At 43.2% G+C, this 24,112-nt stretch overlaps 1 protein-coding gene across 3 annotated transcripts; it reads right to left on the minus strand.

The window, feature by feature from the left end:
* Nucleotides 1-9,770: 9,770 nt before the first annotated feature.
* On the minus strand, nt 9,771-22,196 carry c1orf35.L (chromosome 1 open reading frame 35 L homeolog). Of its 3 annotated transcripts, none has more exons than XM_018266180.2 (9): nt 22,041-22,196; nt 20,137-20,244; nt 19,830-19,980; nt 19,581-19,626; nt 18,650-18,732; nt 17,542-17,614; nt 12,509-12,579; nt 12,181-12,288; nt 9,771-10,159 (listed from the first exon to the last, which is right to left on the minus strand). In XM_018266180.2, the coding sequence occupies exons 2-9, from the start codon at nt 20,228-20,230 to the stop codon at nt 9,871-9,873; spliced, it is 915 nt and encodes a 304-aa protein (XP_018121669.1). In that variant the 5' UTR covers nt 20,231-20,244; nt 22,041-22,196; the 3' UTR covers nt 9,771-9,870.
* Between the last annotated feature and the right edge of the window lie 1,916 nt (nt 22,197-24,112).

Below are 24,112 nucleotides of genomic sequence, written 5' to 3' on the forward strand. Positions count from 1 at the left end.
CATCTTCTTTTCTGCTGATTCACTGCACATGCTCTGTGCTGCTGTCACTTACTGAGCTTAGGGAGCCACTCACAATATACAGTACACATAGAATAGAAATGTCACAATATAAGGCTGATTAGTAATTAATACAAATAATTACTACATGGCAGCACAGAAACCAGTGCAATTAGCATCAGAATTGAATAATCAGCAAACCTGTAGCATCAGCTTATATTACAGGGGAAGCTCATTTTCTGCTGGATAATTAGTGACGAGCCCTAAGTTTAGCTTCTCAACAGCCAATCAGAGCCCACTGAGCATGTGAGTGTCACAGACACTTTCCAAGATGGTGACCCCCTGTGACAAGTTTGAAGTCCTGGATCATTGCTGCTATTGACAAGCTCAAACTTTAGCCTCGTGCAATAAGTTCACTATATAAAATATGACATTTTTAGTCACATTCATTTTTAGGGTTTGGTTCTCCTTTAAGTGGGTGGTGCGAAGGTTTTCTTGAAACTAGAGGGACTTCACATCCCATCACTGTTGATTAAGATTTGGATGGGGTTGCGTTACATTGTCTAAGGCACAAGGAGCAACATCCAAGGGGGTTGGGGAGCATTGCTCATGGTCTAAACCAGTGATCCCCAACCAGTGGCTCATAATTAACATGTTACTCACCAACCCCTTGTAAGTTGCTCCCAGTGGCCTCAAAGCAGGTGTTTATTTTTGAATTCCAGGCTTGGAGGCAAGTTTTGGTTGTATTAAAACCAGGTGTACTGCCAAACAGAGTCTCCTGTAGGCTGCCAGTCCATATAGGGGCTATCAATAGCCAATCACAGTCCTAACTTGGCACCCCCAATGACTTTTTCATGCTTGTGTTGCTCTCCAACTCTTTTTTTACATTTCAATCTGGCTCACGAGTAAAAAAGGTTGGGGACCCCTGGTCTAAATTGGTTTAGATTTATATTTAGGAGTTCAGACAGTGTGTATGCACAAAAGCCAACTGAATGAGCTCACGTCAGAAAGGATAGTTTCCCTTTAAATAAAGGGCACAAAGCTCCAGCCTCATTACTGCCCCTTGGCTACAGCTTGTGCTTGTACACATGCCATTCCCAAAGTGCCCAGGGGAAATCAGGGTAAAGATGTGTGCCTGGCAATTGTAGATTCTGTTACAGATATGGGATCTGTTATCCAGAATGCTCAGGACCTGGGGTATTCCAGATAAGGGATCTTTCCGTAATTTGGATCTTCATTCCTTAAGTCTACTAGAAAATCATATAAACATTAAATAAACCCAATAGGCTGGTTTTGCCTCCAATAAGGATTAATTATATCTTAGTTGGGATCAAGTACAAGTTACTGTTTTATTATTACACAGAAAAAAGGAAATACTTTTTAAACATTTGAATTATTTGGATAAATTGGAGTCTATGGGAGGTGGCCTTTCTGTAATTTGGAGCTTTCTGGATAGTGGGTTTCCATATAATGGATCCCATACCTGTACTATGGCATTCTGGGAAAAATAGTGTGACGGAGCAAACACATAGTGGTGAGTCTTTGCTAATAAGGAGAGGCTGCAGGTTGTTATTGAGCAGAAATGGTTTGATACGGAGTCGGGATCTGACGGGCCTTTTCTTTACTTTGGCCCCATGGATCTGCTACAGCTTCCAGGGGTGGTTCACATTTAGTATGTTATAAAGTGGCAAATTCTAAGCAACTTTTCTATTGGTCTTCATTATTTCTTTCTATTCTTCTTTAAAAAGGGGGTCAGTGACCCCCTCTAAAAAACAAATGCTCTGTAAGGCTACAAATGGATTGTTATTGCTAATTTTTATTACTCATCTTTCTATTCAGGCCTCTCCTATTCATATTCCAGTCTCTTATTCAACTCAATGCATGGTTGCTAGGGGAATTTGGACCCTAGCAACCAGACTGCTGAAATTGCAAACTGGAGAGCTGCTAAAAAGCTAATTAAGTCAAAAACCACAAACAATAAAAAATTTAAACCAATTGCAAATTATCTCAGAATATCCCTCTCTACATCATACTAAAACTTAACTAAACTCCTTTAATAAATTGGAGAGTTCCAGGAGATGTAGTTCAGCAACATAAGGTTCACCGCTGATACTGCATCTGAGTAGAACACAGTGACCAATCAGTTTCTTGCTCAAGGCAGGGTCGGACTGGCCTAGCGAGAAAAAACCTGGTGGGCCACGGGGTCGCAGTAGGAGTCCGGAGGGGGGCCCTGGACAGCGGCCATGGACCGGAGTTCCGGTGGACCCAGGGTCCCCCAGTCCGACCCTGGGATAAGGAGAATGGTCCTCCTGCCTCTTGGACTCTCCTCAACATCCAATTGGATTCTCTTTACTGAGGTTGGACCCAGATACAGTGAGAGTCAATAAGTGAGACCCACTTACAACCTGTTGCTCATGGATCCATGTTTTTGGTACATTTGGTACAGTCATTTTGGGTAATGTTGGGAGCTGTAGTTGAACAACAACTGTCAGGCTACCCATGAAGACCCCTCTTCATCCCCGAATGTGTGGGCTGTACTTTCCAGTCTGGTGGAGGCCCTTGGGTGGGATGGTGCCATTCTCCAGCCCCTGACAATGGGATTAATTGCTCAAACATCTCACTGCTCAATGACATTCCTCCTTCCCTACCAGCGACGCCACTCGTTGGGTTTTTCATTGACCTTTCCTTATGTGACAAAGGCAGAAGACTCCCCCGCAGACCGGAGGTTGGTACAACCATAAAATCAGTTCTGAGCTCAGGAGATGAATCAGAGGGACACACAATGGCCCCGCAGGAGACGCCATATTTATCCCACAACATTAATGGCCCCAACCACTCTCAGACCCCACAAACATAGCGGGAAGAGAGTTTGAAAGGGAAACCATTAAACCGTGATTTAATCCCAGATATTTCTGTTCCAGCCATGCAGCCCCCCAATAGTAACAAGTCTCTCTATTTCTCTCTATGGGGCAGATTCACTAAAGAGCGAATTCTAGTGACTTTTCACCAGCGTAGCCTCCCGCAGGGACATCAGCAATTCACTAACAGGCGCACGTGCCAATTCGCTAGCGAACAGGACCGTCAATAGTGGTCATTCGCACTCTATCGCCAGGCGACTTTTCGCTCCTGTGAATGGACGTTACTCAGCAAATTCACTAAAGTGCGGATGTAACTGAACGTTAGCGCTTTCCCCAGAGTTGACTTCGCCACTTTAGACCAGGCAAAGTGCTAAAAAGAAGCCGGATCACTTACATCATACCCTGTGAGCTGAAAATGCATTAAAAAAAACACGTGCGACTAAAGGCCAATAAAGACAGACCGAGTCGGCAGCTTATTGGCCCGTGTGTGGGGCCATCCAACGGGCTTCCCCAATCGATATCTGGCAGAAAGTCAGCCAGATCTCAATTGGGCAGGTTAAAAAAATCCCGTCGGATCGCACCCGCATCTGTGCGTGTATGCGGTCCCGCGATCTGACCGCCCATATCAGATGCATTATGATCCGATCGTTGGGCCCTAGGGCCCACAATCAGATCAGCCCGATATCGCCCACTTCAATGTCGGCATATCGGGAAGAGATACACCTGGCAAAGTGGTGGCAAAGTGGTGCGATGTGTCCGAAGCATTCACCTAACGACAATTTGCCCTTTAGTAAATCTGCCCCTGTATGTATGTATGTATGTATGTATGTATGTATGTATGTATGTATGTATGTGTGGTGTGTGTGGTGTGTGTGGTGTATGTATGTATGTATGTATGTATGTATATATATATATATATATATATATATATATATAAATAATGCACAAAAGCCATGAATATCTTGTATCTAGGATATTAGAAGTTACCTCGGAGTTCCATGACTTGTATAAAAACTAGGGATGCACCGAATCGAGGATTTGGTTCGGGATTCGCCTTTTTCAGCAGGATTCTGATTCGGCTGAATCCTTCTGCCCGGCCGAACGAATCCTAATTTGCATATGCAAATTAGGGGCGGGGAGGGAAGTCGCGTGACTTTTTGTCACAAAATGAGGAAGTAAAATATGTTTTCCCTTCCCACTCCTAATTTGCCTATGCAAATTAGGATTCAGATTCGTTTCGGTATTCAGCCCGAATCTTTAGTGAAGAATTCGGGGTTCGGCCGAATCCAAATTATATATATATATATATAAAAAAAACAAAAAACAAAAAAGTGAGGTGCACACCAGGAACGTTTTTTAAATGGTTTAATAAAGTTAAATTTTATTTAATGCATTAAAAAAAAGGTCTATATATATATATATATATATATATATATATATATATATATATATATATATATATATATATAATATATATATATATATATACTATATATATATAATATATATATATATATTATATATATATATATATATATATATATATACTCTACCTGCATTTGTCAGCCGTGAGTGAATATACATCATTCTCACCAATCTATATCCCTCTGTCCTTATCAACCAACCTAGTTACAGGTATGGGACCTATTATAAGGGACCGGCTAATTCACTCTCTCAATATAGTTAGGGGACTATACAGAATTTTGTTGAGGGGTTCAGGTATGGGATCCATTATCCGGAAACCCTTTATCCAGAAAGCTCAATAGGCCGTCTCCCATAGACTCATCAAATCATTCACATTTTTTTTAAATGATTTCCTTTAACGATACATTCTACTGGATCCTAACTTAGATAAACATTAAACCCAATAGAATTGTTTTGCCTCGAGGATTAATTAGAAGTTATTTTTTAGCCAATCTAAAGCATGAAGATCCAAATTACGGAAAGATCAATTATCCAGAAAACCCCAGGTCCTGAGCATTCTGGATAACAGGTTCCATACCTGTATATATATTTCTATAATGCCTAAGGCACATTTGAGGGCCCACTAAATCCATCAAAATACAAAGTGACATATTAAGTTAGGTTGAAAAAAGACACACGTCCATCAAGTTCAACCTTAAGTCTATATATAACCTGTCTAACTGCCAGTTGATCCAGAGGAAGAAAAAAAACCCATCTGAAGCCTCTCCAATTTGCCTCACAGGGGGAAAAATTCCTTCCTGACTCCAAAATGACAATGGGACCAGTCCCTGGATCAACTTGTACTATGAGCTATCTCCCATATCCCTGTATTCCCTCACTTGCTAAACACCATCCAACCCCTTCTTAAAGGAGAACTATATCCCCAAAATGAATACTTGAGCAACAGATAGTTCATATCAAATTAAGTGGCATATTAAACAACCTTACCAAACTGGTATATATATTTAAGTAAATATTGCCCTTTTACATCTCTTGCCTTGAGCCACCATTTCGTTATGGTCTGTGTGCTGCCTCAGAGATCACCTGACCAGAAATACTGCAGCTCTAACTGTAACAGGAAGAGATCACCTGACCAGAAATACCGCAGCTCTGACTGTAACAGGAAGAGATCACCTGACCAGTAATAATGCAACTCTAACTGTAACAGGAAGAGATCACCTGACCAGAAATACTGCAGCTCTAACTGTAACAGGAAGAGATCACCTGACCAGAAATACTGCAGCTCTAACTGTAACAGGAAGAGATCACCTGACCAGAAATACCGCAGCTCTGACTGTAACAGGAAGAGATCACCTGACCAGAAATACCGCAGCTCTGACTGTAACAGGAAGAGATCACCTGACCAGTAATAATGCAACTCTAACTGTAACAGGAAGAGATCACCTGACCAGAAATACTGCAGCTCTAACTGTAACAGGAAGAGATCACCTGACCAGAAATACTGCAGCTCTAACTGTAACAGGAAGAGATCATCTGACCAGAAATACTGCAGCTCTAACTGTAACAGGAAGAGATCACCTGACCAGAAATACTGCAGCTCTAACTGTAACAGGAAGAGATCACCTGACCAGAAATACTGCAGCTCTAACTGTAACAGGAAGAGATCACCTGACCAGTAATAATGCAACTCTAACTGTAACAGGAAGAGATCACCTGACCAGAAATACTGCAGCTCTAACTGTAACAGGAAGAGATCACCTGACCAGAAATACTGCAGCTCTAACTGTAACAGGAAGAGATCATCTGACCAGAAATACTGCAGCTCTAACTGTAACAGGAAGAGATCACCTGACCAGTAATAATGCAACTCTAACTGTAACAGGAAGAGATCACCTGACTAGAAATACTGCAGCTCTAACTGTAACAGGAAGAGATCACCTGACCAGAAATACTGCAGCTCTAACTGTAACAGGAAGAGATCACCTGACCAGAAATACTGCAGCTCTAACTGTAACAGGAAGAGATCACCTGACCAGAAATACTGCAGCTCTAACTGTAACAGGAAGAGATCACCTGACCAGAAATACTGCAGCTCTAACTGTAACAGGGAGGAGATCACCTGACCAGAAATACTGCAGCTCTAACTGTAACAGGAAGAGATCACCTGACCAGAAATACTGCAGCTCTAACTGTAACAGGAAGAGATTATCTGACCAGAAATACTGCAGCTCTAACTGTAACAGGAAGAGATCACCTGACCAGAAATACTGCAGCTCTAACTGTAACAGGAAGAGATCACCTGACCAGAAATACTGCAGCTCTAACTGTAACAGGAAGAGATCACCTGACCAGAAATACTGCAGCTCTAACTGTAACAGGAAGAGATCACCTGACCAGAAATACTGCAGCTCTAACTGTAACAGGAAGAGATCACCTGACCAGAAATACTGTAGCAGGAAGAAGTGTTGAAGCAAAAAACAGAACTCTGTTAATTGGCTCATGTGACCTAACATGTATAGATTGTTTGTGTGAATCGCACAATCCCAGGGGGCGGCCCTTATTTTTTAAAAATGGCAATTCTCTATTTAGGATTACCCAATGGCACATACTACTAGAAAAGTATATTATTATGAAAATGGTTTATTTACATGAAGCAGGATTTTATATATGAGCTGTTTTATGCAATATCTTTTTATAGAGACCTACATTGTTCAGGGAGTATAGTTTTCCTTTAAATCTAATGTATCAGCCAAAATAGTGGTACTTTAATGTTTGGAAGCAACATGGGGGACTGGGGGTGATGTCACAATGCTCTTTCAGCAGGGAAAACCCCTATGCTCGGAGTTCATACCGGTCACAGCCATCCCCTCCCCCAGAAACTCCCCACTGTCTCTTTAAACACCACCACTTCCCTCCTGTCATTTATAGAGAGCCGTGAAAAATCCTTGCGAGCAGCGAGTGGCCATTCACTGTGCCCTGCGAGGAGGTCAGCTCACAGCCATGGCTTCTGCTGGCACAAAGGCCTTTGTCTCCAATTCTCTCTGTTTGTTCCTGTGTGAAGCCAACGTGACCACACAAGAAGGGCCGGTGCAGCAAGAGAATTGGCACCAGACTTGAAGGAGAGAGGGAGAGGGAGAGAGAGCTTCACTCTGAATTAACGAGAAGCACTCTGAGCTCCGAGAAATAAAAGCGAATCATAAACCCAAACATCAGACGTTGCCTAATAATAGAAAATAGAAATCAAAGCAGATTCCCAATCCCTGCCTGGTTCTGACTCCAGAAAGAATGTAGCAGAGGCCAGTCACTGCCAGATCTGCTTGATTCCCAATAAGTAACAATGGACATAAGACTATTCTAGCAGCAGCGGAGAAACCAGTTCTAGTAACACCAGTGCAAGAGCCCAGATATAGGCACAGGATCCGTCATACAGAAACCCGTTATCTGGAAAGCTCCGAATGACAAGGAAGGCCGCCTCCCATAGACTCCATTTTAATCAAATTATTCAAATTCGTAAAATCGATTTCCTTTTTCTGTGTAATAATAAAACAGTAGCTCGTACTTGATCCCAACCAAGATATAATTAATCCTTATTGGAAGCAAAACCAGCCTATTGGGTTTATTTAATGTTTATATGATTTTCTAGTAGATTTAAGGTATGAAGATCCAAATTATAAAAAGATCCATTATCTGGAAAAACCCAGGTCCCGAGCATTTATATGTATGGGTCAGAACTACCATTTCCCTTAGACAGTACCGCTGCACAAGGCATATATATATATATATATATATATATATATATATATATATATCTTTATTTAAAACAGGTATGGGATCCGTTATCTAGAAAGCTCCAAATTACAGGAAGACCATCTCCCACAGACCTGATTTTAATGAAATAATTCAATTTTTTTTTTGAATAATTTCCTTTTTCTGTGTAATAATAAAACAGTAACTTGTACTTGATCCCAACTAAGATATAATTAATCCTTATTGGAAGCAAAACCAGTCTATTGGATTTATTTAATGTTTATATGATTTTCTAGTAGACTTAAGGTGTGAAGATCCAAAACACAAATATCCGCTATCCAGAAAACCCCAGGTCCTGAGCATTCTGGATAACAAGTCCCACGCTCACTTAGCATTATCTATGCTAGGGCTTTAGCGACAGTGATTTTATCACTGAACTCATTGTAGCAAAGGCTCCAGAAATTAAGACAATTGTCCTCAATGGGAAAAGCCACATGAAGGAGCTGCAACTGTAGTAATCAGGCTGTAAGCAATTCCACAGCAATCACAGGCATGCACCCCACACTGTCCGTTCAACAGCCACTTAACTTATTCTGTATCATCAGAGGGGGCAGCTAATAAGGGGAGGGTAAGTGACAGACTGGAAAATTCCCACCTGTAGTACAGCACATTAACTACAGGTATGGGACATTTTATCCAGAATGCTCAGGACCTGCGGTTTTCATAAGAGATCTTTCTGTAATTAGGATCTTCATTCCTTAAGTCAACTAAAAAAACATTTAAACATTAATTAAACCCAATAGGCTGGTTTTGCTTCCAATAAGGATTAATTATATCTTAGTTGGGATCAAGTACAAGCTACTGTTTTATTAATGAAAAATAAGGATGCACAAACCCACTATTTTGGATTCGGCTGAACCCCTGAATCCTTCGCAAAAGATTTGGTTGCATATCGAACTGAATCCTAATTTGCAAATTAGGGGTGGGAAGGGGAAAACATGTTTTACTCCCTTGTTTTGTGACAAAGTCACGTGATTTCCCTTCCCGCCACTAATTTGCATATGCAAATTAGGATTCGGTTCAGGATTCGGCCGGGCAGAGGGATTCGGCTAAATCCAAATCCTGCTGAAAAAGGCTGAATCCCGAACCGAATCCTGGATTTGGTGCATCCCTTTTGAAAAAGTTTTTAAAAATTTGGATTATTTGGATAAAATGGATTCTATGGGAGACAGCCTTTCCATAATTCAGAACTTTTCTGGATAACGGATCCCATACCATTCCTAAAAGAGATTGCTTTCAAAGGCTATAAAACAATAATAAATGGATTTAGATCAGAAGTACTGAGCACAAGGCAGAAATGTATTCCATTATAAACAACTGCCCCCCAGTCATGTGACTTGTGCTCTGATAAACTTCAGTCACTCTTTACTGCTGTACTGCAAGTTGGAGTTATATCACCCCCTCCCTTCCCCCACAGCAGCCAAACAAAAGAACAATGGGAAGGTAACCAGAGAGCAGCTCCTTAACACAAGATAACAGCTGCCTGGTAGATCTAAGAACAACACTCAATAGTAAAATCCAGGTCCCACTGAGACACATTCAGTTACATTGAGTAGGAGAAACAACAGCCTGCCAGAAAGCAGTTCCATCCTAAAGTGCTGGCTCTTTCTGAAATCACATGACCAGGCAAAATGAGCTGAGATGCACCTACACACCAATATTACAACTAAATACACTTGCTGGTTCAGGAATGACATTTTATATTGTAGAGTGAATTATTTGCAGTGTAAACAGTGTCATTTAGAAATAAAAACGACATCATAAAAATCAGGACAGACTCCCTTTAATCATCCGAGTCTGTGTCGTGCCTTCGCTTGGTTTCCCGTGGAGACCTTGACCTCCTTCTCCTCGGTCGCTGTGTGTCCCCTCTATCACGACTTCGGCTTCTTGGCTTAGTGGGGGGCCGTGCCAGCGGGCGAGGAGAAGTCTCATCTGAAGAAAGAGTGTCATGGCGCTGTCTCCTGCGTGTCCTGGGCGAGCCTCTCTCGGCTGATGAATGACTGTCAGCTCTGCGGGCTCCAATGTGCCGGGGCGATGATGAACGACATCTCGGGGAGACGACTTTCCTCCACCTTTCAGCACAGGAACAAAACACACAGGAGAAGGAACAGGTCAGACTGTCACATTACACAACAAGGCTATTGTCCGACAGGAGGAGAGGGGGAAATAAACAAAAAGGAGTTAACAAAGGCTCTGAGGTGGGGAGGACCGTGTCAATTCACAGGGGTAAAAGTGCATTAGAGTGTCAGCTGCCTGACAAATGGCTCTGTACAGGGGCCACACACTCTTAGCACGAGAAAATCCAGTCTATATTTTTATCCACTGAATTTTATATTGAGGACAACGTTCCCTTACTGAGCACCAACTACATGCGGTTACCAGGAGAAACGTTGGCACATAATGGGCTGCCATCAATCTTATTACTCGAGTCATGTGACCTGCCATTAAATTCCTTTATATACAGGATGGGGGGTGGGACAGTAATAGCTGTAAATAACTGCACTGCCCAACTGCAACTAGAAACTCTCCCCCTAACTGACCTTCAGGCTGGGCCCCCTTAGCTCATAACAAGGTTACAGATATATAGAGACATTGGGGTAACAGTCACCCTGCTATAGTTTCTGGGGTACCCAGGGCACACATAAGCACTCACCCCAAATCTCCCCCTAACTGGCCTTCAGGCTGGGCCCCCTTAGCTCATAACAAGGTTACAGATATATAGAGACATTGGGGTAACAGTCACCCTGCTATAGTTTCTGGGGTACCCAGGGCACACATAAGCACTCACCCCAAATCTCCCCCTAACTGACCTTCAGACTGGGTCCCCTTAGCTCATAACAAGGTTACAGATATATAGAAACATTGGGGTGTCACCCTGCTATAGTTCCAGGGGTACCCAGGGCACAAATAAACACTGACCCCAAATCTCCCCCTAACTGACCTTCAGGCTGGGTCCCCTTAGCTCATAACAAGGTTACAGATATATAGAAACATTGGGGTGTCATCCTGCTATAGTTCCAGGGGTACAAATAAACACTCACCCCAAATCTCCCCCTAACTGACCTTCAGACTGGACCCCCTTAGCTCATAACAAGGTTACAGATATATAGAAACATTGGGGTAAGTCACCCTGCTATAGTTCCAGGGGTACCCAGGGTACAAATAAACACACCCCAAATCTCCCCCTAACTGACCTTCAGACTGGGCCCCCTTAGCTCATAACAAGGTTACAGATATATAGAAACATTGGGGTAAAAAGCCTGCTATAATTTCAGGGGACCCCAAATACCCAACGGCTGATTGTTGCTACAGGGAAAAAGTGACTAAGCTTCTTTCATAAGGCCAATTTTGTGTGGAAAAGTGTGAGGAGGATTAATTTACCCTTTAATACTCTGAATTAACATGACCTTGGGGTAAAATAATTATCAGACAGATGAGACAATGTAAGTGACTGGGAAAAAAAAAAAACTTGTCCAGCAATGGCAAACCACTCATTTTTATCAGAGAAGTTCTAACTTGTGCCTCCAAAGTGTCAGTTCAACAAACTTGGGTCCTGGGCCACGGGGGGGGGGCTGCGAGTAGAGGTGACGTATAATCTGTACCACAGCTCCCCCTTGTGTCAGGTGTGAGAGTGAAAATGAGAAGGCTGCCGGGAGGATTGCAGAAAATATCTACTTACTTATTACTTCAAGCCATTTAAAGGAATTGTTCAGGGTAAAAATAAAAACTGGGTAAATAGATAGGCTGTGCAAAATAAAAAATGTATCTAATATAGTTAGTTAGGCAAAAATGTAATGTATAAAGGCTGGAGTGACTGGATGTGTAACATAATAGCCAGAACACTACTTCCTGCTTTTCAGCTCTCTTGCTTCCCACTGATTGGCTACCAGGCAGTAACCAATCAGTGACTTGAGGGGGGCCACATGGGTCATAACTGTTGCTTTTGAATCTGAGCTGAATGCTGAGGATCAATTACAAACTCACTGAACAGTTATGTCCCATGTGGCCCCCCTTATAGTCACTGAGTTAGAGAGCTAAAAAGCAGTAGTGTTCTGTTCTGTTATACAGTACCCAGGCTAATGCAACTGCCTACCTCTCTTTGTCATCAGTTGAAGAGGAATCTTCTCGATCATGTTTCGCCTTCTTCTGCTTTTTCTTCTCTTTCTTTTTCTTCTTCTTCTTTTCCTTCTTGGCCTTCTTTCTGCTGACAAAATGGGTCATGTTAACATTATTTTTTATATACATATTTGCACACATATAAAATTATAGTAGAATTGGACCGCAAGGAGAACTGGGGTTATACTATATATCTGTCTGTCCAGCTTCTGTACAGAACTTTGTTTTCTGCCATTAAGACCCTTTATCAGCATTACATTATTGGGATAATTTAGATTTGAATTGACTTCAGTATTAATAGATACCTGACTTTCGACTCTTCCTCTGCTGCTTCGGTTTTCCTCTTGTCGCCGGCTGCTTCTTGTGTTTTCTGGTGCTGCAAATGTACAAGTTATACGTCTCACTATTAATGGCACTGGAACTATAGCAGGGTGACTGTTACCCCAATGTTTCTATATATGTGTAACCTTGTTATGAGCTAAGGGGGCCCAGTCTGAAGGTCAGTTAGGGGGAAATTTGGGGTGAGTGATTATTTGTACCCTGGGTACCCCTGGACCTATAGCAGGGTGACTGTTACCCCAATGTTTCTATATATCTGTAACCTTGTTATGAGCTAAGGGGACCCAGCCTGAAGGTCAGTTAGGGGGAGTTTTGGGGTGAGTGTTTATTTGTGCCCTGGGTACCCCTGGAACTATAGCAGGGTGACTGTTACCCCAATGTTTCTATATATCTGTAACCTTGTTATGAGCTAAGGGGGCCCAGTCTGAAGGCCAGTTAGGGGGAGATTTGGGGTGAGTGCTTAATTGTGCCCTGGGTACCCCTGGAACTATAGCAGGGTGACTGTTACCCCAATGTTTCTATACATCTGTAACCTTGTTATGAGCTAAGGGGCCCAGTCTGAAGGCCAGTTAGGGGGAGATTTGGGGTGAGTGTTTATTTGTACCCCGGGTACCCCTGGAACTATAGCAGGGTGACACCCCAATGTTTCTATACATCTGTAACCTTGTTATGAGCTAAGGGGCCCAGTCTGAAGGCCAGTTAGGGGGAGATTTGGGGTGAGTGTTTATTTGTACCCTGGGTACCCCTGGAACTATAGCAGGGTGACTGTTACCCCAATGTTTCTATATATGTGTAACCTTGTTATGAGCTAAGGGGGCCCAGCCTGAAGGTCAGTTAGGGGGAGATTTGGGGTGAGTGCTTAATTGTGCCCTGGGTACCCCTGGAACTATAGCAGGGTGACTGTTACCCCAATGTTTCTATACATCTGTAACCTTGTTATGAGCTAAGGGGGCCCAGTCTGAAGGTCAGTTAGGGGGAAATTTGGGGTGAGTGATTATTTGTACCCTGGGTACCCCTGGAACTATAGCAGGGTGACTGTTACCCCAATGTTTCTATATATCTGTAACCTTGTTATGAGCTAAGGGGACCCAGCCTGAAGGCCAGTTAGGGGGAGATTTGGGGTCAGTGTTTATTTGTGCCCTGGGTACCCCTGGAACTATAGCAGGGTGACTGTTACCCCAATGTTTCTATATATCTGTAACCTTGTTATGAGCTAAGGGGGCCCAGTCTGAAGATCAATTAGGGGGAGATTTGGGGTGAGTGCTTATTTGTACCCTGGGTACCCCTGGAACTATAGCAGGGTGACTGTTACCCCAATGTTTCTATATATCTGTAACCTTGTTATGAGCTAAGGGGCCCAGTCTGAAGGCCAGTTAGGGGGAGTTTTGGGGTGAGTGATTATTTGTACCCTGGGTACCCCTGGAACTATAGCAGGGTGACTGTTACCCCAATGTTTCTATATATCTGTAACCTTGTTATGAGCTAAGGGGGCCCAGTCTGAAGGCCAGTTAGGGGGAGATTTGGGGTGAGTGCTTAATTGTGCCCTGGGTACCCCTGGAACTATAGCAGGGTGACTGTTACCCCAATGTTTCTATACATCTGTAACCTTGTTATGAGCTAAGGGGCCCAGTCTGAAGGCCAGTTAGGGGGAGATTTGGGGTGAGTGTTTATTTGTACCCCGGGTACCCCTGGAACTATAGCAGGGTGACACCCCAATGTTTCTATACATCTGTAACCTTGTTATGAGCTAAGGGGCCCAGTCTGAAGGCCAGTTAGGGGGAGTTTTGGGGTGAGTGCTTATTTGTACCCTGGGTACCCCTGGAACTATAGCAGGGTGACTGTTACCCCAATGTTTCTATATATCTGTAACCTTGTTATGAGCTAAGGGGGCCCAGCCTGAAGGCCAGTAAGGGGGAGATTTGGGGTGAGTGTTTATTTGTACCCTGGGTACCCCTGGAACTATAGCAGGGTGACTGTTACCCCAATGTTTCTATATATGTGTAACCTTGTTATGAGCTAAGGGGGCCCAGCCTGAAGGTCAGTTAGGGGGAGATTTGGGGTGAGTGCTTAATTGTGCCCTGGGTACCCCTGGAACTATAGCAGGGTGACTGTTACCCCAATGTTTCTATACATCTGTAACCTTGTTATGAGCTAAGGGGCCCAGTCTGAAGGCCAGTTAGGGGGAGTTTTGGGGTGAGTGATTATTTGTGCCCTGGGTACCCCTGGAACTATAGCAGGGTGACTGTTACCCCAATGTTTCTATACATCTGTAACCTTGTTATGAGCTAAGGGGCCCAGTCTGAAGGCCAGTTAGGGGGAGATTTGGGGTGAGTGTTTATTTGTACCCCGGGTACCCCTGGAACTATAGCAGGGTGACACCCCAATGTTTCTATACATCTGTAACCTTGTTATGAGCTAAGGGGCCCAGTCTGAAGGCCAGTTAGGGGGAGTTTTGGGGTGAGTGATTATTTGTGCCCTGGGTACCCCTGGAACTATAGCAGGGTGACTGTTACCCCAATGTTTCTATATATCTGTAACCTTGTTATGAGCTAAGGGGGCCCAGCCTGAAGGCCAGTAAGGGGGAGATTTGGGGTGAGTGTTTATTTGTACCCTGGGTACCCCTGGAACTATAGCAGGGTGACTGTTACCCCAATGTCTCTATATATCTGTAACCTTGCTATGAGCTAAGGGGGCCCAGCCTGAAGGCCAGTAAGGGGGAGATTTGGGGTGAGTGTTTATTTGTACCCTGGGTACCCCTGGAACTATAGCAGGGTGACTGTTACCCCAATGTTTCTATATATCTGTAACCTTGTTATGAGCTAAGGGGACCCAGCCTGAAGGTCAGTTAGGGGGAGATTTGGGGTCAGTGTTTATTTGTGCCCTGGGTACCCCTGGAACTATAGCAGGGTGACTGTTACCCCAATGTTTCTATATATCTGTAACCTTGTTATGAGCTAAGGGGGCCCAGTCTGAAGATCAATTAGGGGGAGATTTGGGGTGAGTGCTTATTTGTACCCTGGGTACCCCTGGAACTATAGCAGGGTGACTGTTACCCCAATGTTTCTATATATCTGTAACCTTGTTATGAGCTAAGGGGCCCAGTCTGAAGGCCAGTTAGGGGGAGTTTTGGGGTGAGTGATTATTTGTACCCTGGGTACCCCTGGAACTATAGCAGGGTGACTGTTACCCCAATGTTTCTATATATCTGTAACCTTGTTATGAGCTAAGGGGGCCCAGTCTGAAGGCCAGTTAGGGGGAGATTTGGGGTGAGTGCTTAATTGTGCCCTGGGTACCCCTGGAACTATAGCAGGGTGACTGTTACCCCAATGTTTCTATACATCTGTAACCTTGTTATGAGCTAAGGGGCCCAGTCTGAAGGCCAGTTAGGGGGAGATTTGGGGTGAGTGTTTATTTGTACCCCGGGTACCCCTGGAACTATAGCAGGGTGACACCCCAATGTTTCTATACATCTGTAACCTTGTTATGAGCTAAGGGGCCCAGTCTGAAGGCCAGTTAGGGGGAGTTTTGGGGTGAGTGCTTATTTGTACCCTGGGTACCCCTGGAACTATAGCAGGGTGACTGTTACCCCAATGTTTCTATATATCTGTAACCTTGTTATGAGCTAAGGGGGCCCAGCCTGAAGGCCAGTAAGGGGGAGATTTGGGGTGAGTGTTTATTTGTACCCTGGGTACCCCTGGAACTATAGCAGGGTGACTGTTACCCCAATGTTTCTATATATGTGTAACCTTGTTATGAGCTAAGGGGGCCCAGCCTGAAGGTCAGTTAGGGGGAGATTTGGGGTGAGTGCTTAATTGTGCCCTGGGTACCCCTGGAACTATAGCAGGGTGACTGTTACCCCAATGTTTCTATACATCTGTAACCTTGTTATGAGCTAAGGGGCCCAGTCTGAAGGCCAGTTAGGGGGAGTTTTGGGGTGAGTGATTATTTGTGCCCTGGGTACCCCTGGAACTATAGCAGGGTGACTGTTACCCCAATGTTTCTATACATCTGTAACCTTGTTATGAGCTAAGGGGCCCAGTCTGAAGGCCAGTTAGGGGGAGATTTGGGGTGAGTGTTTATTTGTACCCCGGGTACCCCTGGAACTATAGCAGGGTGACACCCCAATGTTTCTATACATCTGTAACCTTGTTATGAGCTAAGGGGCCCAGTCTGAAGGCCAGTTAGGGGGAGTTTTGGGGTGAGTGATTATTTGTGCCCTGGGTACCCCTGGAACTATAGCAGGGTGACTGTTACCCCAATGTTTCTATATATCTGTAACCTTGTTATGAGCTAAGGGGGCCCAGCATGAAGGCCAGTAAGGGGGAGATTTGGGGTGAGTGTTTATTTGTACCCTGGGTACCCCTGGAACTATAGCAGGGTGACTGTTACCCCAATGTCTCTATATATCTGTAACCTTGCTATGAGCTAAGGGGGCCCAGCCTGAAGGCCAGTAAGGGGGAGATTTGGGGTGAGTGTTTATTTGTACCCTGGGTACCCCTGGAACTATAGCAGGGTGACTGTTACCCCAATGTTTCTATATATCTGTAACCTTGTTATGAGCTAAGGGGCCCAGTCTGAAGGTCAGTTAGGGGGAGATTTGGGGTGAGTGTTTATTTGTGCCCTGGGTACCCCTGGAACTATAGCTGGATGACTGTTACCCCAATGTTTATATATATACCTGTAACCTTGTTATGAGCTAAGGAGGTCCAGCCTGAAGGTCAGTTATGGGGAGATTTGGGGATAAACCAATCATACTATGCAGATGTAGCTTGGTTAAGAAAGTTCTGTGTCAGAGTGAATTCAGTCTATATTGGAAGCTGATACAAGCAGCCTCTGAGTTAATTCAGATCACCAACACAGTTGTATCAATAATGTTTGATTCCACCTGAAAACCTAATGAGTGAGTGAAACACACCAGACAGATAACTGCCCCTATAAATGTATAAAGCACCTAGCTAAATAACTGGACAACATTTCATTCAGCAATGTAAGAACTTACTGTGAAAATGGAGAAGCCCTTTTTTGCTGCTTCTTTGTCTTCCTTTGACAGCATCATTCTGCTGGAGCTCACACTGTAGGGCAGAAAAGCAAGATGGCAGCCCAGCGGGCAGAGGAATAATATTAAATACACAGCATTATAAAACCTTAGCAAACCTGGATTCAGCTATAATTCCTGTCTTGTATATAAACAGCTGAATTCCAATTCAATGATCAAGGTTCAGACTCTTATTGTTGACTGTAAACAACTGTATGGGCCACGGGCCAGTGTGTTATTAAAGGAACAGTAATACAAATATAATGCAGCGTTGTCTTGCACTGGTCAAACTGGTGTGTTTGCTTCAGAAACACTACTATAGTTTATATAAACAAGCTGCAGTGTAGCAATGAGGGCAGACATTCAAATGAGAAAAGGCTCAGGTTACACAGCAGATAAGTTCTGTAGAAGATAATGATGTTATCTGTTATACACTATTTAACCTGTGCCATATAGTCTTTTTTCAATTTCCCCCATGGCTACACAGCAGCTTGTTTATATAAACTATAGTAGTACTTACCTGTTATCTACTGTGTATCCTGTGCTTGAATGGCTGCCCCCATGGCTACACAGCAGCTTGTTTATATAAACTATAGTAGTACTTACCTGTTATCTACTGTGTATCCTGTGCTTGAATGGCTGCCCCCATGGCTACACAGCAGCTCGTTTATATAAACTATAGTAGTACTTATCTGTTATCTACTGTGTATCCTGTGCTTGAATGGCGGCCCCCATGGCTACACAGCAGCTTGTTTATATAAACTATAGTAGTACTTATCTGTTATCTACTGTGTATCCTGTGCTTGAATGGCTGCCCCCATGACTACAAAGCAGCTTGTTTATATAAAACTACATCAATGAGCTATTCTGAAGCAGAGACTTTACCACTGGCTCCCTTTGCTGGGATGTGTAGAAGTTCTCAGCTTTGCACCCATTCCATTCAAATAGAATCTGCACTTCCACCCTTAGGTGCCAATACATGTCCATGCAGTGAGAAATATTGGGAGGGGTGGGAACATTTCAGTGCTATTGTGTATGACCCTCACTAGCATCACATGACAGTTGCCGGTACCTGGAGCTTCCTAAGCCCATGACTCTGTCCACGTCTTTCTCGTCTCTCTCCGTCCCTTCCCTCTTGCACGCTTCAGCAAACTCCTAGTGGGGGTCACAGAGAAAGACAGAGTTTACACACGAGCAAAGGTTTTCTCCTTCGGCATCAGTAGGACAGATCCCCTATTGGTCAAACATTTTGTGCATTGTCCTGGTCTGTTCTTAAATGGGTGGTTCGCCTTTAAGTTAACTTTTAGTATGTTACAGAATAAACCAATTCTAAGCAACTTTCCGATTGGTCTTCATAACTTATAGTTTTTGAATTATTTGCCGTCATCTCTTTCCAGCTTTCAAATGAGGGTCACTGACCCCATCTAAAAAAACAAATGCTCTGTAAGACTACAAATGTATTATTATTGCTACTTTTAATTGGTTCATCTTTCTATTCAGGCCTCTCCTATTCATATTCCAGTCTCTTATTCAAATCAGTTCATGGTTGCTAGGGGAATTTGAACCCTAGCAACCAGATGGCTGAAATTACAAACTGGAGAGCTGCTGAATAAAAAGCTAAATAACTCAAAAAACAGAAATAATAAAAAATGAAAACCAATTGCGAATTGTCTCAGAATATCCCTCTCCACACCATACTAAGAGATAATTTAAAGGTGAACAACCCCTTTAAGAAGCCAACATGGCAGCTTCCACTGATACATATATATATATATATATATATATATATATATATATATATATATATATATATATATATATACATATACATATACATATACATATACATATACATATACATATACATACACACACACACACACACACACACACACACACATACACAACTTTGCATGGAATGAGCTGTTTATACTTGTCTAGAAATCCTTACTGTAGCATAACATGGAATGGGGGTTACAAGAGAATCCCCAGTTGGTACTTACCTCCTTGCTAAGGCCAGTAGGCTGACGCTTGACATTCTTATAGCCCCTGTAATACAATGAGAAAGGGTAAGAAATTGATGAAACGGATGAATGAATAGGATCTAGTCATATACTAATAATGAATAGAAGCTCATATAATCACATGGAGCAGCTGGCAGGAAGAACTACACAGGTGACAGTAAGAGCATCTGTCAGTCTGATTGCATGCAGAAGGATTTCACTAACAGTAAAGTGGGCAGATAAACTCACAGTGCGGCCAACATGGCTTCCTCTTCGGCCTGTTTAACGGCAGCCAGCTCCTGTTCTCGTGAGAGCTTTGCGCCTCCGTCCTTCTGCTTGGCATACCACGTCAGATCCTTGCCCTTCTGCCAACGGCCTACGGGCGCCATTACTGAGTTTCCTACAAAAGAACCACAGTCTCTGTTGCTACGATTTGTTTATCATGCATAGAATACGTCTGTCTATAGAACGCGCTACAAGGTAGATGAAAGGTGAACTTCCCCTTTAAACCAGAAGTCTCAGCCAATCACCATGCGGAACTGCAAAGAGCACTCACCCAGGTAATTTTCCCGCTGTTTATCGGTTTTGACATCTTCCCAGTTGAACTGATCTTGCCCCCCGCGCACACCCGCTCGCGAGGACCCGAACATGGCGACTTCAGGAGCTGTCACAAAAAAAATGAAAGTTAAAGTTGGGTTATACCAACATGTAGTGGTCACTGACCCCATCTATGAGACAAATACTCTGTAAGGCTACAAATGTATTGTTATTGCTACTTTTCATTACTCATCTTTCTATTCAGGCCTCTCCTTTTTATATTCCAGTCTCCTATTCAAATCAATGCATGGTTGCTATGGGAATTTGGACCCTAGCAACCAGATTGTTGAAATTAGAAACTGAAGAGCTGCTGAATAAAAAGCTAAATAATTAAAAAACCACAAATAAAATAAAAACCAATTACAAATTGTCTCAGAATATCACTCTCTACTAGTGATGTGTGGGTCGGCCCGATACCCGCGGGTTTGGGTTGACCTCGCACCCCCATTTGCGGGTGGCAGGCGGGTCCAGTTCGACCTGCCCCTTTTTGACATCATCGGCGGGGTGGGTCAGGGTTGCCGGTTTTGCAGCTAAATTGGGCAACTAATTTAAAGTCCAGGTGGGTTTTGAAAGTACAAACTAGCCAAGGAACAGATTTGGGCTACTCTTTGGGCCTTTGGCTGGTTTGTACGTTTCTTGACTTAATGTGCCAAGCCTGCTTCTCCCAATGCATGTTGGGTAATGTAGTTTTTTAACAATTGGCAACTGTCAAGCTAATGTAAGGCTGCAATACCCAGCATGCAATGGGCCTAAGGTTGCCACCCGGCCGGTATTGTACCCCCTTTTGCAGCACAGCATGTAACCACGCCCCTTTTGCGTTACCAGATTTTGGTCTCTGTACTCCAGTCTCCCGTCACGCATTCTCACATTTTTCCAGTGAATTTCCTCAATTTCAGACAATTTTGTGGCAAAAATCTGCAGACCACCAATATGTCTATAGGTTGACCCATTTACCAATATTTATTGAAATTCTATATGTACATGGGCCTTATAGGGCCCCTATACCTCCTGGTCCCCCCTCTCCACCCCGGGTGACTATTTTCACATATTCATTTTTTTTTTACTTTTTTCACTCCACATATTGTGATATTTTTGGGCTACTTTTGAAGTGCCTCTTGGCTAGTTTTGGGCTGATGTTGTAGCCGACTAGTTTTGAAAATCGCACCTGGAAGCTCTGGCACGGGTCCATAAAAGGAACCCGGAAGTCGGGCACCGGTCGAGGGAGGGAGGGTTCGGGTTTTACCCAAACTGCACATCACTACTCTCTACATCATACTAAACTTTCATTTAAAGGAGAAGAACCCCTTTATGATTTGCTGGGCACTTTCCTTCTGGAGGGGCATCAGCAGCTGATATTTTCAGAGGGGACAGAGTGAGCAACTAGTAAAGCCATTATTCCCCAGAGCAAATCTGGACATTCACGACCAATTATTACATCAGGTCTGACTGGAGCCAGTGGTAATGGGATTCTGCTGAGTTTTTACATTTGCCATAAAAAAAAAAATCCCTGAGATATTGTGTAAGGCTGTAGTTTTGGTAGAAATGATTCATTTACTGATTTCTTGTGTTTCTACTTGCAGTGGGGGAAGCTATTTCCTGCTACTCACCTGACTAATTCTATTTCCTTCTGGAAACTAAACAGAAGCCCTGCTTTGCTTCATGGCAGGGGTTTTCTACATGAAGTACAATGACAGACAGGCTCTCCAGTAGTAGTAAGTGATGTAACACCAGCCATTGGATACTGTACAGGAGACCACAGCATATGAGGCAAGAGGTGGCAACAACCTGATCACGTGGGGTTTATTGCTGTTTTACGGTGACCCCCCTCCCCTGTACCAAATGGAATATCCCTCAGACACTCACCGACAGTCGAAGGCACCAAGCTGGGCAGCGCAACAGCGGATCACAACAAGGAAGCGGAACTTCCTACCTCATGGGGACCCAACCGGAAACTGCCTGGCCCCGCCGCCATATTTATTGCGGGCAAAGGACAGACAGAACAGGACAGAAGTGCAATGAATAAACGCAGTGTAGGCAAGTGCATTCTGAGTCTGTCCGGATTTGGGCGAAATGCGCCGCTATTGTGAACAGAAATTTTTTTGAATCCGGGAGCCATGAACGGTGCTCGGTACCATGGAAACAGCTACTTCCGGGTTACAGAACTTCTTAGAGAAGGGGCTGCGAATGTTTATAGTTTCTCTTTGTAGCCCGTCTCATTTCATTTGTCCGTTTTCTTAAAAACCTTTAGTATGATGTAGAGAGTGATAGTCTGAGACAATTTGCAATCGGTCTTAATTTTTTATTATTTGGGGTTTTTGACTTATTTAGCTTTTTATTCAACAGTTCTCCGGTTTGCAATTTCAGCAGCCTGGTTGCTAGGGTCTAAATTCCCCTAGCAGCCATGCATTGATTTGAACAAGAGACTGGAATATGAACAGGAGAGGCCTGAATAGAAAGATGAGTAATAAAAAGCAATAACAATACATTTGTAGCCTTAGGGCAGAGACACGCTGCTATTTCGGGATATTAGACTAATCTCCCCGAACTGCCTTCCCGCCGGCTAGAATGTAAATCGCCAGCGGGATGGCACTCAAACGATTCCTTATTTTGAAGTCGCCCGAAGTTGCCTCACGAGGAAACAAAACACTCCACCGGCGATTTAGATTGTAGCCGGTGGGAAGGCAGTTTGCGGGGATTAGACTAATCTCCCGAAATACAAAACTACAAAAAGGGCTACAGATATCACGGTATTTAGACACTTTAAGGGCAGATTTACTAAGGGTTGAATTTCGAACTTCGAAATTCGACCCTCGAATTGAAATCCTTCGAATATCGAAGTCGAAGGATTTTTAGCGTATTCGAGCGATCGAATAGAAATCGTATGGTCGAACGATTAAATCATTCGAATCAAACGATTTTTAGTGATCGATCAAAGGATTTCTGTTCGATCAAAAAAAACCAGAAAAGTGCTGTTGACGGTCCCCATAGGCTAATATTGCACTTCGGTAGCTTTAATTTGGCGAAATATGAAGTTGAAGTTTTTTTTAAAGAGACAGTACTTCGATTATCTAATCGTCTTCGAATCGTTTGAATCGAAGTCGAAGGTCGTAGTAGCCTATTCGATGGACTTTTTTAAATTCGAAAATTCACTCGAGCTTAGTAAATATGCCCCTAACACTGCCAACCATAATCAATCTCAGCTAAGGTCTCCGCTAGTCTGGAGGTCATTAGTCCCCAAAATAGAGGCGGGAACCCGAAAAGGAGAATACTACAGAGAGAAGCGTACTCGATTTGATAAAAGGCAATGATAGCTGGAGTGTGAAATGCTTTCTATAAAGATTGGACAATGTTGCTTTATTCATACGATGGGTCTAAACTTTAGATATTGTTTTAGTGACATTGATCTTTTTTCTCAATACTGATGCCTTATTTGTTTCTTTTCAGCCCTAAAATAGTTACATTAAACGGCAGATTTATCAAGGGTCGAAGTGAATTCGAGGGAATTTTCGAAGTAAAAAGATTCGAAATTCAAAGTGATTTTTTGGATACTTCGACTATCGAATAAGATACTACGACTTCTAATTTACTTCGACTTCCATTCGAAAGAAAAAATCTTTCGACTATTCGATAATCGAAGTACTGTCTCTTTAAAAAAACTTCGACTTCAATACATCGCCAACTTAAACCTGCCGAAGTGCTATGTTAGCCTATGGGGACCTGCCAGAGCATATTTCTAAGTTTTTGGGTTTCGAAGGAAAATCGTACGATCGGAATACGATCGTACGATGAATAAAATCCTCCGACTTCAAATTCGAATGTCGGAGGATACTATTCAATGGTAGACTTTCGAAGTATTTTCCACTTCGAAATTCGGACCTTGATAAATCTGCCCCTAAATGTACAGCTAATGGTAAGATTATTGGGTATTTATTAGT

This window comes from Xenopus laevis, chromosome 6L, assembly GCF_017654675.1.
Source record: "Xenopus laevis strain J_2021 chromosome 6L, Xenopus_laevis_v10.1, whole genome shotgun sequence".
In the NCBI taxonomy this organism is placed as follows: Eukaryota; Metazoa; Chordata; class Amphibia; order Anura; family Pipidae; genus Xenopus; species Xenopus laevis.

Coding starts and splice junctions, on each gene's coding strand:
- c1orf35.L (XM_018266179.2), bottom strand. CDS start 20,230: ATGTTCGGGTCCTCGCGAGCGGGTGTGCGCGGGGGGCAAGATCAGTTC. Junction 19,627..19,829: donor GAAGCCATGTTGGCCGCACT/GTGAGTTTATCT, acceptor ATTGTATTACAG/GGGCTATAAGAATGTCAAGC. Junction 18,733..19,580: donor CTACTGGCCTTAGCAAGGAG/GTAAGTACCAAC, acceptor GACCCCCACTAG/GAGTTTGCTGAAGCGTGCAA.